General features: G+C 41.9%; 1 protein-coding gene across 1 annotated transcript in view; it reads left to right on the top strand.

Annotated features, from left to right (window-relative positions):
* The window catches only part of large2 (LARGE xylosyl- and glucuronyltransferase 2), a 303,419-nt gene that overhangs the window by 259,900 nt on the left and 22,338 nt on the right, over positions 1 to 21,181 (top strand). The window contains exons 12-14 of the mRNA XM_055154616.1: positions 861 to 1,016; positions 10,011 to 10,174; positions 16,966 to 17,244. Coding sequence (XP_055010591.1) covers positions 861 to 1,016; positions 10,011 to 10,174; positions 16,966 to 17,244 — 599 coding nt within the window. The remainder of the gene's footprint in view (positions 1 to 860; positions 1,017 to 10,010; positions 10,175 to 16,965; positions 17,245 to 21,181) is intronic.

The raw sequence follows: 21,181 nt of genomic DNA, 5'->3' as shown, positions 1-21,181 counted from the left end.
CTCCCTGTGCGCTGATGCGGTTCTGCTTCTGTCGGACTATGCGATACGACTCAGTGGAATATGTGTGTTCTGCGATGAGGTGATGGCCGCTCCAACAATCCATCAAGTGTTGCGGCTTCGTAGTTTACCAAAGTCGTACTAAAACATTTTGACAGATTTTTGAGCACCGTGTACCACATGTCAGTAAGCACAACCAGAATTAATACATAAGATGCACTGTCGATTTTTGAGAAAATTAAAGGATTTTAAGTGCGCCAAGTCCAAAAAAATACAGTATTTATATTCATGTATTATTTACACCCAAAAAAAACAAACAGGATCATGTGAAGTGGGTTAAAGCAAACATTTTAAGGCCAAAATGCGAAACTTGACAGCAGCAGTTACAGAGAGAGGTGCAGGTTTTTAAAATAAAAAGTGAATTGGAACCCGACCTCGACGGAACCACTTTGCACCCAGACTCACTTCTACAGTCTATACTACAGACCAAAGACTGAAGGTCTCTTTGGAATTGAAATAGACAAACTTTGACTGTTTGTAATGATTTGTTGGGAGATGTAGTTCACCTTATTATGAGAACTTGTTCAGGGGACTATGGATGTGCTCACAGTAGCCCAATCGAACCATGATACCCGCTGAAGGAGCTGTGTGTGCTTCTGTTACTCATACGAGGAAAACAGTGAAAAAACTCAACTCCACAACGCCCAGCACTCCGCGCTTACCTTCAATAACAATTTTGACAACTTTGAACTGTGGACGGTGACAGAAGTTCATCGTGTTGTGGCTCAGGTTGGCCAGGTCTGAGTGCAGAACATAGAACATAAGTTAAGTTAAACTGAGTTATTCTGGTTGTTTCGTTTCAGGTGATCCACTGGAACTCTCCAAAGAAGCTGCGAGTGAAGAACAAACACGTGGAGTTCTTCAGGAATCTGTATCTGACCTTCTTAGAGTACGACGGGAATCTTCTGAGGAGGGAGCTGTTTGGATGTCCAAGCCCCAGCAGCCCCCAGAGCGTACAGGTGAGCGCTGAAGTTTTTCAGGTATCGAAAGGTGTGTAGATGCCCTGTCAGCCGAACAGCAGTTTGATTTGAGTTGTGTCTGGGCTGGAGCTGCAGTACCTGTAGCGGCCACTAGTCGAACAGAGGGGGGGAGGGTCTTTTCCATTTCTTATTATAGCTCCATGATTCACTCTCATACAGGATAATGGTGTTTGGTGCCTTCTGAATGATCAATACAAATGGCCCTGGACTTATAATATTTTCTGGGCAACTTGGACAAGATTTGAGGCTTAAATTTCATGACTGTCCTTAAAGTCACTCGAGGATAGCCTTGAAGCGTCTGGGGAGAGGGAAGTTTGCTCCTCTTTGACGGCGGCTTTCAAAACACCACTGCGGAGAGGCACTCGCGCACGACTCCGAGCCAAACGAGTGCATTTGCTTTTAAGACTTCAGGTTTGATAAAGTCCTTGTTCATTTGCGCTCCTCTTAAGTCCTCGGTTCTTGGCTCCTCTTCGCTTTCTGCCATTAATGCGCCGCTTCTGAGCCAGCCCCGCCCGACCCACGCTGACCCCGCCGTCCCCGGGGACCTGGACCTGTTGGTTTGGGCCCCGCTCCAGATCTCTGAGTTTATTTTCGAGTTTGTTTATTTTATGTGATGCATTTCCAGCTCAGACCACAGCTGCAACGTTTCACATAATACAATGGAATAAGGATGGTCAAAAAGTATCAAAATATCGTATCAGTATCAATATTGTGGGCTGCTGTATTGATATATTTTGGTAAATTTTACTAAATGGTTTTGTTACAGATACAGTTTTGTTGTTTGTTTAGTGGAAGGAAACTCATTTATGTGACACATTTTGCTGTTTTGTTGATTAAAATGTTTGTGTTGGAAGTGATTTAACAAAGACTTTTAGTATCACAGACATGATTTAGCCTTTGTTTTGTTTTTTTAACCATATCATAATGATTTGAAATGTATCGTATCGAATCGAAAGTGCACTGTATCGAAACATATATCGTATCGTGGCCTATGTATCGAGGTGTGTATTGTATCGGCAACTTCTTAATGATACTCAGCCCGACAGTTGAATCAAAAATGCAATTTGTTTGGACGCAAATCGCAAAGCTGCATGTGACGGAGTGGCCCCGTCAAAGCCACATTTTGCCATATTTACATGAGAACTTTAATTCCTAATAAAAAATAATTTTAAATATTCCGCTTTAAAAAGAGCATGTAGACCAGGGGTGTCGTATCCAACCGATTTGATCCCAAAGGGGCCGGATCAGAAAACTCATGTCATATAAACCCCAAAAATAACAATAAGTTCAAATATTTGTGCAGAGAAACACAAATCTATTACAGAAATCTTTTTTAATTGATGAACTCTTTCTTTTACAAAATATTATAATATTATGAACAACCTGAAACTTTGAGAAAAATACAATTTCAACACAATGTTTTAACATGAACTTGGTTTGTAAATAGGAATAAGTCCATTTTTCTTGTAAAATCCTGCACTCGGCTCCACTTTTCTCATGTTGGACATTTTTCTGATGAGGGTGTCACGGTCAACAGTCAAAACGATCGTCCTTTAAGAGCGTTTGGAAAGAGACAAGTCTTCATTTGTGCTGCTCTGGTGGGAGGGGCCACGTACAGAGACGCTGGAGACGCTGCTGTGATAAACACCACAGAAAATTAACAAGATTTTAATAGAAAATATAATGAAAATATTTAGTAGAAAATCAGCCGAGGGCCAGATTAAAGGTCTTCGAGGGCCTGATCTGGCCCCCAGGCCGTATGTTTGACACCCCTGATGTAAACTTAATTCCTAATGAAAATCATTATTTGGAATTAAACTTAATTCTGAAGTAAGTGGGTGGTTTATTCTGATTTTAAAGCCGAATTAATTTATTCCTGTCATGTAAACATTTATTCTTCTTAAAAATAATCTTGGTCGTTCAGTTTCCCGTTTACGTGACTTCAGTGACTGCGATGCCGGACTGAACCAGGACTGATTCCCAAAGCGGGACCAGACCGAGACCAGGCCGGGACCAGACCGAGACCAGGCCGGAGAGTCCGCTCTAGTCCCGGTCTGGTCCCAGTCTCGTCCCAGACCTGGATCCGTCCTGGTTCAGTCGGGCATTGCAGTCACAGAAGTCACGTAAACAGTCGTTATCCGTTTTTTCCATTTTTCATTTATACACAAAATCGAAAACTGAAAAAACAAACCGTTACCCATTTTTTCATTTTGGTTTTGGAGACAAATAATGAAGAAAATTTTTATTTTTTCATTTTCTTATTTTTGGTTTTATATTGAAAAACGAATGAACGAATGACACACAGATTCATTTGGCTTATTGTCTGGTGACTTGGTTTGGTTTTTGGGGTGGAGAACAATTACTAAATAAATGTAAAAATTTTTGATCTGTGACAGGAGAAGGGTTTAAAAGATTTATCTTCTTCTTGTTCCTTTTGTTCATGCAGCAAAGACAAGACAAATAATCACAGAAATATGTATTTATGTTAATTTTCAGATTTGATTTGATTTCAAAAAGTTGCAAACTCTTAGGGCCGTCAAGAGAAATTTGGGGGCTCAGTGCAAGAAGCCTCACATGGGCCCCCGTAATATAAATGAACTCTTTCCCCCATGAAGACGACATTTGACGACCCCCTTGTTTCCTTAATGACGTGTTTCGACGCCTCCGCTGTGTCACTAAAGACGTGATTTGACGACCATTAGAAACGACTCGGTTTTTCACATTTAAACAGAGACTGCGACAGGTCAGGGCCACTACAACCCACACTAGACTGACCAATAGGATTCAAGGATATGTTTTTGCAGATTTTTTTTCGAAGTTAATTGAAGTAGTGACGATTGTAGCTTCCGGAAAAAACACAACACGAAACACGAGTGGTTAAAAGATTACGACGCACAGTTTTAAAAATAATGAGGAGAGAGCGTGTTTTATGGATAAGTTTAGATAAAGTGACTTTTATAGATTTCAAAGTGATGATGAAGTTGATTATAAAGTGGAAAACAGTGACAGCGACGGACTTTCGGAGAGTGAAAATTATGAAGGTGAGAATGTCTGTGTGGAGTCCTGCGATATCCAAACAAACTATCCGGGCTTTATACTCGATTATGAACCAAAATTGCCCTGAAATCTGGATGTTTCTCAGGCCAGTCCTTTGAAATATTTCAGTCTTTTTTTCCAAGATGCGATTTATGACAGAATCACTACAGAAACAAACACTTATGCAGAGCTCTGCACACGAGAAAGTGACCAAGATGACAAATACTGAACAAACACTGACGGGGAAGAGTTTTATTATTTATATATTATTATATTATTACATTATAATAAGCTAAATGAGTTGAATAAGTTAAATGGAAAAAAAATGAATTAGGTCCACACAGGTGAACAACAGGTAAAAACAGGTGAACACTTGGCTATATTGTATCTGGTGATATGAAATCTGTTGAAATACTTTGCCAAATATATTTTTACTTTTTTTTTTTTTATGAATATAGTGCTCAGAACATGTGTATCAGATGCTGAATGTAGTTTTTTTTTTTTTTTTTCTCGATTTTGCACCTGACCAGGTAAACTCTCATTTTCAGTGAGCTGTTATAAACCTGTAAATGAGTTGAATCACATTTAAACATCCAGAAATGAAGAGTTCAGAGTCTAAAGTTTCCAATGATACTAAATATGTCTGTTTCAATTAAGTTCATGAGTGTGAAAATCATTTATAATCACTCGTGGAAGTCTGTTTTCTTTTATTCAGTTATGCTCTATGTTTAGCTCTAGTCATATATGTGTGGGTTGTTCCTAGTCGGCGTCCAAAAGTTAATAGAACGGTCTAATTCTGGGCCCCTAAAATCCTTGGGCCAAGAACAAAAGCCTTATTTGTCCCCTCCATCTACTGCCCTGCGTACTGTGACTTTACGAGCGACAAAATCTCCGTCTTATTCTGCATAAAAACTGCTCTCCCTGTAGTTTAAATCTGCACAAACGCGTCCTGAAAAGTGACTCTTGTGTCCGTTTTTCATCGTATTTGTCATTTCTTCTGGACGTGTTTAAAATATGAACAGAATCAGATTATTATTGCTCCGTAAATCACTGATCTAATCGTCGGGCTCTTCAGAAAAATCACAATTACAGATATTTTCCCCCAATTGTTCCACCCCCGTAGCTCAAACTTGCGAAACAAAGCTGGCGCGGGGCCCGGCAGGTGTCTGATGGCTCCTGATGAGGACCAATTACAGCCTCTTTACAAACTTAGCGCTAATGCTAATGATGCTAATGGTGCTAATGGCGCTACTGACTGTCTGAGAGCAGAAGGGGGCTAATGAGCTCCTCTGTTTCATTTACTTTTTAAATAAATTGTTTATCTAAGAGTTTTTTTTTTGTTTAATCACAACAAAAATATTTATGTCGTAGAAAAGGGCGACCAGATTTCCATTTGTGAAAACCCGGACATTGAGCTACAGTCGTCCCTCGCTATATCGCACTTCACCTTTCTAAGTCTCGCCTTTTCGCAGATTTTTTTCTGTCAATTTTGCATGTTTTTTGGGGTTTTTTTTTACACATGGGTGGGTCAGGACTAAACAGGTCTAAACCAGGACTAATCTTGGACTTAAGAGAGAGAACCCCGAGCAGTTTGTCCGCAAAGCGCGATCGGGCGATTGCCGGGTTTACCTCCGTGAGGTGCGGAGCTCTTCACCGGTCCTTTCTCCTGCGGTCGCCTCCGAGCCCGTCCCGACAGTGAGTCCTGTTTCAGTTCTGGTTTAGTTCTGGTTTAGTCTTCCTCTTCAGTCCTGGAATCAGTCCAAGGTTAGTCCTGGTTTAATCCTGGTTTAGTCTTGGTTTAGTCCTGGTTAAGTCCTGTTTTAGTCCTTCTCTTCAGTCCTGGAATCAGTCCTGGGTTAGTCCTGGGTTAATTCTGGTTTAGTCCTGGTTTAGTCCTGGTTTAGTCTTGTTTTAGTCTTGTTTTAGTCCTGGTTTAGTCCTGGTTTAGTCCTTCTCTTCAGTCCTGGAATCAGTCCTGGGTTAGTCCTGGGTTAATCCTGGTTTAGTCCTGGTTTAGTCTTGGTTTAGTCCTGGTTTAGTCTTGGTTTAGTCTTGGTTTAGTCTTGGTTTAGTCCTGGTTTAGTCCTGGTTTAGTCCTTCTCTTCAGTCCTGGTTTAGTCCTGGTTTAGTCCTGGTTTAGTCTTGGTTCAGTCCGTGGCGTAGGCAGCGCAAAAGTTTGATATAATCTCGGGTTAACGGGCAGGTGCGGTCCTGTACTGCGCAGGTGCGGTGTTGTACTGGGGGTCTCCAAAAATGGACCCGTGCAGGACTCTGCGCTGTTGGCTCCATTACGGAATAAATGAATCTTCAGTTTGTTACATAAAGAAGGAGGAAAATAACAAAAGGACGACAGCAGCAACAAGTTTTAAGAAGGAAGTAAAAAGGGTTGCACCTGTCGATCCTGTCTGAGAAAAGTGTATAAAGTTTGTGCTGAGGAGTTTTACAGACTTAAAACAGATTTAATAATTGTAAAATATAAAGTTGATACTTCAAGGATTTCAACTATTAGAACGTAACTCCCGCGATAAACGAGGGACACTGTCCTCTCACCTCAACCTGTGCACATGGACTCACACTTGTCCCGACCGGGACGGAAAACAGAGAATTTCTTGTACAAGTCTTTGTTAAATGTGCATTTGTGCTTCGACCTGTTGCTGTTTGTGTCTCGCTCCTTCTGAGTCACAGACGCTACGAGAGACGCTCAGTTTAATTCCCCCAATGAACGGTACTGAAAACCTGGACTTTTGCGTCACTTTAAAATAAAAATAAAAACCCGGACAGGAGGCGAAATACAGACATGTCCAAGGAAAAAGTACGTTTGTTCGCCCTATTGTAGAATATCTATTTTATTTATTTTATGTCTGACTACATGGTGCGATGATGGAGCAGTTCGTTCTCTTGTCTCACAGCAAGAAGGTCCTGGGTTGGATTCTGGGGCCTTTCCGTGTGGAGTTTGCATGTTCTCCCTGTGCTTGTGTAGGTGCTCCGGTTGCTCTAGTTTCTCCTCCCACTAAACATGAACAATAGGACCCCCCGTGGGACCAGGACTCCGCTGAAACAGAGAGTCTTAATCTCAGCGGGACTGTCCTGGTTCAATAAAAGTCAATAAATAAAAAATAAACCAACACCACAACATCCATCATCCGTCCTGAGCAGAACTGAAGAAGCAGCTTGGATGAGCTGAGAAAATAATTTGACCAAGTAAACTTTTGTCCAGTTGACAAATTCTACTTGAACGACTGAGGGATTTTACACACGCCTCAGTATTTAGTTTAATTTCAGACGTGCACTTTTGTAATGGTTTCAGTATCGGTATCGGTTCATAAAAATACAATACACGTAGCAATTCATACTGGGAAGGATTTTCCGAAAAAGTGAGCATCTAACCTCCATGTTTGTTTTCCCAGTGGGATGTGTCTATTAACAAAGTCCATCTTTTCAAGTCTTTTGAACCATATCACTTTTGTTTCTGGTTCTGATCAATCCTGCCCATCACCTTCACCTTTCACTATTTTTCAATTCCGTTCGGGAAGAGAAACAGTTTGAACAGAGGTTTGAGTCACACACATCTGATTCACTTTTGCATCTATGAAGTTCACAAACACATTTCTCGAGTCGTTTTCCGCTGTTAGAATCCAACAACCACACAATTACGATGTTCGAATCCCAAAACTAAAAAATGACAATATCAGAACCAGAAACAAAAGTGATATGGTTCAAAAAACTTGAAAAGATCGACTTTGACAATAGACACATCCCACTGGGAAAACAAACATGGTGGTTTGGAAAATCCTTCCCAGTATGAATTGTGCAATGATCAAAAGTCCGAGATTCTTGATGCGTCTATTCATCGACAACATATTTGGTACTGACATTTGATACCAACATACCTAAACTTGCGGATGTGGTCTAATCTCGTGCACATTTTAGACAATTCCTTTCCGCTTCTCCGTGGGTCGATAGTTTAAGAAAGCGAACGTCCGCATCAAAATTCTGTCCTGCACAGACTTTGACCTCATTCTCTGTGTTCTCTTCTGTGTCAGTTTGTCAGTAATTATTTTATATTCCAGATAAAGGAGAAATTCAATTTATCAAATGGACAAACGTTTATTTCTGTTGTAAACATTTTGTAGTTCATCCAAGCTGCTTCTTCAGTTTTGGTCAGATGCTTTTGGACACGTCTTTATACACTTATACACTAAAGACACTGAAACTCCTCTGAAACTAACACCTACTTGTTTACAGTTTCTCCGAGCGAACAAACACAAACTGTAAACAAGTAGGGTGTCAGTTTCAGAATAGTTTCAGGCCACATTGACACAGAGATGGGTTTGTTAAGAAACAAATATTTTCCTCCCTCTGTTTTCCAAAATAACATCGTGCACAAAGCATTGTTTTCAAAAAGGTTTTTGTTTACATCGATCAACATAAATCCGCCATCGAGCGTCATCATAACTACACCAAACCTCTGGGCTGCGAGTAGATTAGATTCAAACCTGTAGCATTTATTTCATTACAGTTGTAAGTTTTACTCCAAAAAAAAAAAAAAAACAACTTGAAAATCATGCATTAGTGAGCAGCTCGCCTCTCCACAGATCTGTTAAAGCCTCATTGGTCTCGGGTCATGGATATGAAACATCAGCTGTTTGTGCAAATGTAAACACATGAAAAGTGTTTCACGAGAAGAAATGCAACTGCTGCTCTGACGCTTCATCATCATCAGAGCAAAAGAAAAACACTGGTGGCACTTTTGGCACATCAGCTCCTAAAACTGTTTATCTCACTTTACACGCAAACACCAAACCGGAGTTTTTCAAAATCTGCACACACAAAATCTGTTTTTAGAAAGATTTGTTTTCAGAGGTGAATTCACCTCTGAAAAAGATGAAACAAATGTGCTGACTTGGGGATTTTGAGAAAATTTCACCATTAAATAAATACAAAATATATTTTTTTTTAATTTTCATTGGCAGTGGCAAGAAAATGCATTACAGTCACCTGGAAGTCTGATCCCCCCTCCCATTACAAGACGGTACTCAGAAACAAACACCTGTGTGCCTTTGGAACAGATCACTTGTAACCTCAGAGAGACTGACAACACCTTTGTTAGAATATGGCAGCTTTACTTGGATTATGTGAATGTCGCCTCAACTGACCTGTGTGTCTATGTGAAATATTGAAATGTGTCGTTGTGAGAAGCTTCCTCCCTCCCTTTCTGCTGTTGTGGGTGAGCGGGGAGGGCATGGGCTTTTTGTTGTTCAACTGTTTTCTTTTTTTGTGTATTGTATAACACAAACAAAAAGCAAAAATAAAATATTGCAAAAAAAAAAAAGATAAAACAAAGAGAAATGTCTCCGTTTTTAAAAATTCCTGTGTACGAGTAAACGGGGCCTCAGTGTAGTTTGCTCCTCCTTCAGTCGGATATGAGGAAGTGTCCAGCGTCTGACAAGAACCGAAGAAGCAGCTTGGACGAACTGCGAAACCTTTTCAACCTAAATAAACGTTTGTGCAGTTGACAAATTAAATTTCTCCTTTGCCACAGTATAGAAGGATTCTACACACATTCCAGATACACACGTGTTATTATTATTTTAGCAAAAGTGAAAAGCTCATTTCTGATTTTTACTTCAACTTAGAATAAATGTGTGAGCCTTGCTGTGGATTTTAGTTAAATATCTATTATGAGATCCCTAAACTATCATATTGTCCCTGTTAAGATGTCATTGTTTTGCGCATAATGTTCCACAGAATGTTCATTTTGTCCTTGGCCATGAGCCGTACGTCGATTAACAGAACACAGCTGTCGTTAATGTTTTCTGGCCTTGTTTTGTCAAGTACATCAGCTCCACGTATCAGACGCCATCACTGGGGACGTGGCACTTTATCGCGGCGTCGGTGAAATGACGAAATGACGTTTGTGTTGTTGTTTGTGTTCAGTTGCAGTCGGCTCTGGAGCAGCTGGACGAGGACGATCAGTGTTATGATTTCAGACGAGAGCGGCTCACGGTCCACAGAGTCCATCTGTACTTCCTGCACTACGAGTACCCCACGACCGACAACGGGAGCGACGTCACGCTGGTCGCACAGCTCTCGATGGACAGGTACTGACACAAGACTGAAACAGGACTGAAGAGGGACTGGACCAGGACTGAAACAGGACTGAACCAGGACTGAACAAGACTGAAACAGGACTGAAACAGGACTGAACAGGACTGAACCAGGACTGAAACAAGACTGAAACAGGACTGAAACAGGACTGAACCAGGACTGAACCAGGACTGAAACAAGACTGAAACAGGACTGAAACAGGACTGAACAGGACTGAACCAGGACTGAAACAGGACTGAACAGGACTGAACAGGACTGAAACAGGACTGAAACAGGACTGAACCAGGACTGAACCAGGACTGAAACAAGACTGAAACAGGACTGAAACAGGACTGAACCAGGACTGAACCAGGACTGAAACAGGACTGAAACAGGACTGAAACAGGACTGAAACAGGACTGAACAGGACTGAACCAGGACTGAACCATGACTGAAGAGGGACTGAACCATGACTGAAGAGGGACTGGACCAGGACTGAACCAGGACTGAAACAAGACTGAAACAGGACTGAAACAGGACTGAAACAGGACTGAACCAGGACTGAAACAGACTGAAGAGGGACTGAACCATGACTGAAGAGGGACTGACTGACCAGGACTGAACCAGGACTGAAACAAGGACTGAACAGGACTGAAACAGGACTGACTGAAACAGGACTAAACAGGACTGAAACAGGACTGAACCAGGACTGAAACAGGACTGAACAGGACTGAAACAGGACTGAAACAGGACTGAAACAGGACTGAACCAGGACTGAAACAGGACTGAACCAGGACTGAAACAGGACTGAACCAGGACTGAAACAGGACTGAACTGACACTGAAACAGACTGAACCAGGACTGAAACAAGACTGAAACAGGACTGAAACAGGACTGAACCAGGACTGACAGGACTGAACAGGACTGAAACAGGACTGAAACAGGACTGAACAGGACTGAACCAGGACTGAAACAAGACTGAAACAGGACTGAAACAGGACTGAACCAGGACTGAACCAGGACTGAAACAGGACTGAAACAGGACTGAAACAGGACTGAAACAGGACTGAAACAGGACTGAACCAGGACTGAAACAGGACTGAAGAGGGACTGAACCATGACTGAAGAGGGACTGGACCAGGACTGAACCAGGACTGAAACAAGACTGAACCAGGACTGAAACAGGACTGAAACAGGACTGAAACAGGACTGAACCAGGACTGAAACAGGACTGAAGAGGGACTGAACCATGACTGAAGAGGGACTGGACCAGGACTGAACCAGGACTGAAACAAGACTGAACCAGGACTGAAACAGGACTGAAACAGGACTGAAACAGGACTGAAACAGGACTGAACCAGGACTGAAACAGGACTGAAACAGGACTGAAACAGGACTGAAACAGGACTGAAAGGACTGAACAGGACTGAAACAGGACTGAACCAGGACTGAAACAGGACTGAACCAGGACTGAAACAGGACTGAAACAGGACTGAAACAGGACTGAACCAGGACTGAAACAGGACTGAAACAAGACTGAAACAGGACTGAAACAGGACTGAAACAGGACTGAACAGGACTGAAACAGGACTGAACCAGGACTGAACCAAGACTGAAACGGGACTGAACCGGGACTGAAACGGGACTGAAACGGGACTGAACCGGGACTGAACCGGGACTGAACCGGGACTGAAACGGGACTGAAACGGGACTGAAACAAGACTGAAACAAGACTGAACCAGGACTGAAACAAGACTGAACCAGGACTGAAACAGGACTGAAACAGGACTGAACCAGGACTGAACCAGGACTGAAACAGGACTGAAACAGGACTGAACCAGGACTGAAACAGGACTGAAACAGGACTGAAACAGGACTGAAGAGGGACTGAACCAGGACTGAACCATGACTGAACCGGGACTGAAACAGGACTGAACCGGGACTGAAACGGGACTGAACCGGGACTGAACCGGGACTGAACCGGGACTGAACCAGGACTGAAACCGGGACTGAACCAGGACTGAAACGGGACTGAACCGGGACTGAAAGGACTGAAACGGGACTGAACGGGACTGAAACAGGACTGAACCGGGACTGAAAAGACTGAACGGGACTGAAACGGACTGGAACTGAACAGGACTGAACCGGGACTGAAACAGGACTGAACGGGACTGACCAGGACTGAAACAGGACTGAAACAGGACTGAACCAGGACTGAAACAGGACTGAAACAGGACTGAACCGGGACTGAACCGGGACTGAACCGGGACTGAAACGGGACTGAACGGGACTGAAGGACTGACTGAAACGGGACTGAAACGGGACTGAAACGGGACTGGAACGGGACTGAACCGGGACTGAAGAGGGACTGGACCAGGACTGAACCAGGACTGAACCAGGACTGAACCAGGACTGAAACAAGACTGAAACAAGACTGAAAACAGGACTGAAGAGGGACTGGACCAGGACTGAACCAGGACTGAAACAAGTAATGAAGCAGGACTGAACTAGGCTTAAACTGGGACTGAACCAGGGCTAGACCAGGATTAGACCAGGACTGAACCAGGACTTAACAAGTACTGAACCAGGACTGAAGAAAGACTGGACCGGGACTGGACCGGGACTGGACCAGGACTGAACCAGGACTGAACCAGGACTGAACCAGGACTGAACCAGGACTGAACCAGGACTGAACCAGGACTGAAGCAGGTCTCTGAACCAGGACTAAACAAATACTAAAGCAGGACTGAGCTGGAACTGAACCAGGACTCAACCGGGATTCAACCGGGACTGAACTAGGACTGTCAGGACCAGGACTTAAGAAAGACTGAACCAGGACTGAACCGGGACTGATTCAGAACTAGACCAGGACTAGACCAGGACTCTGAACCAGGACTAAACAAATACTGAAGCAGGACAGAGCCAGAACTGAACTAGAACTGAACTGGGACTGAAACAGGACTAGACCGTGACTGAACCAAGACTAAACCTGGACGAGACCGAGACTGAACTGAGACTGAAGCAAGACTCTGAACCAGGACTAAGCAAGTACTGAATCAAAACTGAACCAGGACTGGACCAGGACTAACGGAAGACTGAACCAGAACAGAACTGGGACTGAAGCAGAATTGAAGTAAGACTGAACCAGGACTGAACCAGGACTTAACAAGTACTGAACCAGGACTAAACAAATATTGAAGCGGAACTGAACCAGGACTCAACCGTGATTCAACCGGGACTTAACCAGGACTGAACCAGGATTGTACCAGGACTAGACAGAGACTAAACCAGGACTAAACCAGGACTGAATCAGAACTAGACCAGAACTAGACCAGGATTGAACCAAGACTTAGCAAGTACTGAACCAGGACTCTGAACCAGGACTAAACAAATACTGAAACAGGACTGAGCCGGGACTCAAGCAGGACTCAACTGGGATTCAACCAGGACTGAACCAGGACTAAACCGGGACTGAATCAGAACTAGACCAGGATTGAACCAGATCTTAACAAGTACTGAACCAGGACTCTGAACCAGGACTAAACCAGGACTAAACCAGGACTAAACCAGGACTAAACCAGGACTGAACCAGGACTAAACCAGGACTAAACCAGGACTAAACCAGGACTGAACCAGGACTAAACCAGGACTAAACCAGACTGAACCAGGACTGAACCAGGACTAAACCAGGACTAAACCAGGACTAAACCAGGACTGAACCAGGACTAAACCAGGACTAAACCAGGACTGAACCAGGACTAAACCAGGACTAAACCAGGACTAAACCAGGACTGAACCAGGGCTAAACCAGGACTGAACCAGGACTGAACCAGGACTAAACCAGGACTGAACCAGGACTAAACCAGGACTAAACCAGGACTAAACCAGGACTAAACCAGGACTAAACCAGGACTAAACCAGGACTGAATCAGAACTAGACCAGAACTAGACCAGGATTGAACCAAGACTTATCAAGTACTGAACCAGGACTCTGAACCAGGACTAAACAAATATTGAAACAGGACTGAGCCGGGACTCAAGCAGGACTCAACTGGGATTCAACCAGGACTGAACCAGGACTAAACCGGGACTGAATCAGAACTAGACCATTATTGAACCAGAACTTAACAAGTACTGAACCAGGACTCTGAACCAGGACTAAACCAGGACTAAACCAGGACTAAACCAGGACTAAACCAGGGATTATTCTCTGTAACAGCAATACTTGGGTTTCAAGCGTTACCATAGCAATTAAGTCATTTAAATCCACATTATTTTATCTTTTGAACAGGGAAACAAAATCCTTAAAATCTGGAAAGAATCATTCGCTCGACACCAACAAACAGAACAAATCTTTCTTGTCTCTGTCTTTTCTTCCTCTCTGCCCCCACCCTCCTCCATCTCTCTATTTCTACTCTCTTTCTTTTCTCTCCGTCTAACCCTAAAATCAGTTTGTCCCAGACTCAGAGTCCGAGCAGCTGCACAGACCTGAGATCCTCCAGTGTGTTTGGTGAAAATACTGAAGGACTGAGCCGCTGTTTGGACATAACATGTTTTTGCGTGGGTTTTGTAGAAAGAATAAACACGCGTTCGTTTGGTTTTCTCATGAACGTGGTCGATTTAAGAAGAACAAACCAAACTCAAGAATCAAGTTTTACTCCATTCAGACAATTACTAAAACAAAATAGTAATAATTTAAAGGTGCATTGAGTAACTTTTCAAATGTTTTTCTTCATGGAGGTGTTATCGCTTTGTCTCGAATGTTTCACAGTGTGGCATTAAATCTTTCTATCTTCATGGAGACCAAACCAGACCAAGTTACAGGTCAGATCTGTGGAGAGGCGACCCCGTTCACAGTCAGAATGTCTGTTTTTCTAGGTGTTTTTGAGCTTTAAAACCACCTGTAACTGAATAAAAGTAAAGTAGAGTTGTTTAAAGTCACACTGTGGAATATTACAGGCACAACGATGACGTATCCATGGAAACAACCAGGTGATGGACAGTTTATAAAGCCTGTATAAAGTGACTTGGACTATTTTTAGGACTTGAGACTTGACTTGATAAAATTGGACTTAGACTTGGGACTCGACTCGGACTTGAGGCCTGTGACTTGAGAGGACCTGACGCTTCTCTTAAAAATATATGTGTTTTAGAAAATACTTTTCTCTTTACAGTTGATAAATGCGACGCTGAATTTTACAGGAACAAACTGGAACATGTCCCACTTCTGTTTGGTACTTTGGATGTAACTGAAGTACTGTGATACTCAAATGTACTACAGTAATATACAGTACAGTACAGTAATATACAGTACAGTACAGTAATATACAGTACAATGCAGTACAATACGGTAAAACAAAGGGAATTACAAAGAACATGATTCTTCCATTTCAGTGCAAACACACGACAAAAAGCTGTTATTTATCACTTTTAAATCTGAATTCTTTCTATTCTGACCGTAATGATTCACACTTAGATCTTGACGAGACATTTAAGAATGAAAAATTTGCATTTCTACAACTGTTATATAAATATTCATATATAAATATACTTTGACTTTTTAAGTTCAATGTATCTTAAAATTCATATACATTGCAAAAATCTAAACTATATTTGGTGCTTTTTTTGGTTTAAAGACTTGAAATGACTTGAAGCTCGAAGCGGACGACTTGGACTTGACTTGGACTTACGGGCCAGTGACTCAGGACTGACTTGGACTTGGGACTTGGACTTGACTTGGACTTATGGGCCAGTGACTCGAGACTTGACTTGGACTTGGACTTGACTTGGACTTATGGGCCAGAGACTCGACTTGGACTTGACTTGGACTTATGGGACCGACTTGACTTGGACTTGACTCGAGACTTCGACTTGGACTTGACTTGGACTTATGGGCCAGTGACTCAGGACTAGACTTGGGACTTGAGTCAGACTTGAGGTCAAAGACTTGAGACTTACTTGAGACTTGCAAATCTTGTATCCGTCTCGTCTCTGTTCCAGGCTGCAGATGTTGTATTTTCTTCTTCTCATTAGTTTATTTGAGTATGTTCTTTTTTTTAATTTTTTTTTTAATTGCAGACATATAACAACAAGACCAAAACAACCAATGTATTTACAGTATAAGGTGCAGATTGGATTGTTGCTGCATCAATGCAAAGTCCAGTTCACAGTTATGGCAGGGCTGAGGTATGAAAAATATACATATACATTCATACACATAAACACACATAAACATACTGAGACATGGGGGTGGTTTGCAAATTAACATACAGGGGAGCAGAAGGAATGAATCCAAAACTAAACAAGAGAATAACAAAACAAAACAGAATGTCATAAATTAAATAAAGCTATACTATATTTTTAATAGATATTGTAAGTTTTAATTGCTTTTTTGTTTTGGACCTGTTTTATTGTCTGAACGTATTGTTGGATTTCGTTATTATATTGATGAATATTTGGTTTATTTTGAGACCATTTGGTTTTGTGTATGTGATATTTTGCCAGCATAATTAGAGTCTGAATGAAGAGTTCAAGATCTTTGGGGATGGAGGGGCATTTGAGTATGTTCTTGTGTTTCTCTCTCACGTGTATCCGTCTCGTCTCTGTTCCAGGCTGCAGATGTTATTTTTTTCTTCTTCTTCTCGTTCGTATATTTGAGTATGTTCTTGTTTTTCTCTCTCACGTGTATCCGTCTCGTCTCTGTTCCAGGCTGCAGATGTTGTATTTTCTTCTTTTTCTCATTAGTTTATTTGAGTATGTTCTTGTTTTTCTCTCTCACGTTGTATCCGTCTCGTCTCTGTCTCAGGCTGCAGATGCTGGAGGCCATCTGTAAACACTGGGAGGGTCCGATCAGTCTGGCGTTGTACATGTCGGACGCCGAGGCCCAGCAGTTCCTGAGGTACGCCCAGGCCTCCGAGGTCCTGAAGAACCGGAAGAACGTGGGCTACCACATCGTGTACCGCGAGGGCCAGTTCTACCCCGTCAACCTCCTGCGCAACGTGGCCCTCCGCAACGCCCCCACCCCCTACGTGTTCCTCACGGACGTCGACTTCCTGCCCATGTACGGACTCTACGACTATCTCAGGTACAACTCGACGCAAATACGACCGTTTTATTTAAAGGGGCACTGTGTAACTTTTCTCGCGGAGTGGACAGGAAGTGCTCCACTGTGTAAAAAGTCTGCAGGGTCTCAAGTGTGCAGAGCTCCTGAGGCGGCCTCTCGCGCAGTCTCCATGGAAACGACAAAAACAAACATTTCACACAATCCGACGATTCCCCGTGTGTGACTAACGGAGAATAAATATAAATACGCTGACAAAACCAAGGACTGAACCAGGACTGAACCAGGACTGAACCAGAACTAAAACAGGACTGGACCAGGACTGAACCAGGACTGAACCAGAACTAAAACAGGACTGGACCAGGACTGAACCAGGACTGAACCAGAACTAAAACAGGACTGGACCAGGACTGAACCAGGACTGAACCAGAACTAAAACAGGACTGGACCAGGACTGAACCAGGACTAAAACAGGACTAAAACAGGACTGGACCAGGACTAAACCAGGACTGGGCCAGGACTGAACCAAGGACTAAACCAGGACTGGACCAGGACTGAACCAGGGACTGAACCAGAGCTGAACCAGAGCTGAACCAGGACTGAACCCAGGACTACACCAGGACTGAACTAGGACTAAACCAAGACTGAAACAGGGCTAAACCGAGACTAAACCCGGACTAGACCAGGACTAGACCAGGACTAAACCAGGACTGAACCAGGACTAAACCTGGACAAGGACTGGACCAGGACTGAACCAGAAATGGATCAGGACTAACCCAGGACTACACGAGGACTAAACCAGGATTGGACCAGGACTGGACCAGGGCTGAACCAGGACTAAACCAGGACTACACAAGGACTGAACCAGGACTACACCAGGACTGGACCTGGACTAAACCAGGGCTAACCCAGGACTAAACCAGAACAGGACCAGAACTCCACCAGGACTGGACCAGGGCTAAACCAAGTCTAAACCAAGTCTAAACCAAGTCTAAACCAAGTCTAAACCAGAACTAAACCAGGTCTAAACCAAAACAGTGTGCACATAAACCATAAAATGTCATTGAAAGCCTGTGCAGGTCCATGTTTCTCACGCATGATACATAATTTAAAACCTGATTATTACATTTATTTGTGTGAGTAACTGAACAGAATAAGTCGAGTATCTCTGTGGCCTTGAGGCTGAGTTTCCTTAGTGGAAAATAACAGAAAATGTCCCTCCCATCACATCTGCTCTGACATGTTTTTGCTCCTTGTATCGTCCAAGGACAGACTCTGCATAAAAAGTTTCCCTGACTATAACGTTTGAATAAGGCAGCGACTGTACGAGGTGAAGACGTGTCCTTTAAAGAAGATAAATAATGGAACTTCGCTCGGCGCTGCGATATATATTAGATGTGTTTGGCCAAAATGTTCTCATCAAGGTTTTTTACAGCTCCTGTGTTATTTTGAGTTAAAACTGCGGTGTGAAAGAGAAGAGAGAGCGAATTAATTAGGAGTGTCTTGAGTAGGACCGTAGACTGTATAATAGGGTGCATCATTGCCTTAATATCAGAAATTCAACTTGTACCCAATTTTAAAATGTGACAATACCAAATAAAAGAAAATCTGTGGAATATTAGCTCACTTGAATAAAATCTACTGAGTCCACCAAGACTCTTAAGTTCCATCCTAACAGTGTCCAAAAGGCTCTGGCAGAAAAATCTGTTTTTCTCAAATAAATTTAAACATGATTTGATTTATATACAGTATTTTTATTATTATTATATATTATGATCAACAACAACAACTACTACTACAACTACAACAACAACAACTACTACTACAACAACAAACTACTACTACAACAACAACAACTACTACAACAACAACTACTACTACAACAACAACAACAACTACTACTACTACAACAACTACAACTACTACTACTACAACAACTACAACTACTACAAACTACAACTACAACAACTACAACTACTACTACAACAACAACAACTACTACAACAACTACAACAACTACTAAACAACTACTACAACTACTACTACAACAACTACAACACTACTACTACACAACTACTACAACTACTACTACAACAACTACTACAACTACTACTACAACAACTACAACAACTAACAACAACTACAACAACTACAACTACAACAACTACAACAACTACTACAACAACTACAACTACTACAACTACTACAACAACTACAACTACAACAACTACAACAACTACTACCACACTACTACTACACCACTACTAACTACTACTACTACTACTACTACTACTACTACTACTACTACTACTACTACTACTACCACTATAACACTACTACTACTACTACTACTACTACTACTACTACCACTACTACTACTACTACTACTACTACCTACTACTACTACTACTACTACTACTACCACTACTACTACTACTACTACTACTACTACACTACTACTACTACTACTACTACTACTACTACTACTACTACTACTACTACTACTACTACTACTACTACACTACTACTACTACTACTACTACTACTACTACTACTACTACTACTACTACTACCACTACACTACTGCTACTACTACTACTACTACTACTACTACTACTACTACTACTACTACTACTACTACTACTACTACTACTACTACTACTACTACTACTACTACTACTACTACTACTACTACTACCACTACTACTACTACTACTACTACTACTACTACTACTACTACTACTACTACTACTACTACTACTACTACTACTACTACTACTACTACTACTACTAATACTACTACTACTACTACTACTACTACTACTACTACTACTACTACTACTACTACTACTACTACTACTATAATACTAATACTACTATTGTTATTTTATTTTTTTATATAATAATTGTTTATTTAAGGTCCTTTGAAGTCCCAAAGAAACTTCCACTTTTTCCATATCTCAGAAACTCATGATAACAGAGACATGATCCACAATGTCCATATTTATATTCAACTTCCATTGATACTATTGGGTTAAATTAATTATTTTTTATTTTATTAAAGAAAAACAGATTTTTTTCAACTCAGTTTTCAGTCTTCTGCAGGCACTGAACTTCAGAGGCTTGGTGGACCCAGTACACATCAAGAGAATGTCATGAAATATCTGATGGAACTTTACTTTGGCAAGTGTAAAAATTGATACTAGGTACAGATTGATTTTCAAAATTTTTTCAAAAAAACTGTGCAAATGATGCGCCCTAGTGTATAGAGAAATGTCTGCAGCCTGAAGTGACCCAAATCCGATTTTTTTTGTCCCCTATGCTCCTGTATCTGATCGTTTAATGACACTGAACGACACAGATCTGATTTTTTCAAATGTGACCCAGGACACTTGGATCTGTGCTCCTAAAACCGATACATATCTGATCTTTTGACATGCGACTTCAGTCTGAACAGTCAAGTCACATTCATCCGACCGGGCTGAGTATTGTGCGGAAACAAGCACCTGTTACAACCAATACAGCCCAACGCCGACACATTTGCTCACTGAAATAGGCCACCGAAGAAATGTTTCCTTTCTTAAGAGTGGTACAAGTAGGCACTCATAAATGTACATAAACGTTCTTCTCGTCATATGAAAATTGTGTCTCAGCTCCATGTGAGTGAAGCAGTAAAGCACATGTCAATCTCATCACTCTTTATTTACGGGCAAAACAGTGAAACAAAAACAGCAGGATCATGTAGAGCGGGTGAATACGAACATGTTAAGACCAACATGATGAGGCTCAGCTGCAGGTACAGAGAGAGGGGAGACTAATTTCAATGTAAAGTCAATTGGAGCCAGAGTTGCTGGAGCCAAAAGTGCTCCCAGGCTCACTTTCTATAAAAAAAATAAATAAAAAAAAAAGTATAAGACCAGAATTATAGGGAAATATAGAGAAATACAATAAATCATGTAGC

The sequence above is a fragment of the Boleophthalmus pectinirostris genome, unplaced genomic scaffold (assembly GCF_026225935.1).
Source record: "Boleophthalmus pectinirostris isolate CB_2022bp ecotype Guang Dong unplaced genomic scaffold, ASM2622593v1 HiC_scaffold_19, whole genome shotgun sequence".
In the NCBI taxonomy this organism is placed as follows: domain Eukaryota; kingdom Metazoa; phylum Chordata; class Actinopteri; order Gobiiformes; family Gobiidae; genus Boleophthalmus; species Boleophthalmus pectinirostris.
This window is presented reverse-complemented; position numbering and strand designations above follow the sequence as displayed.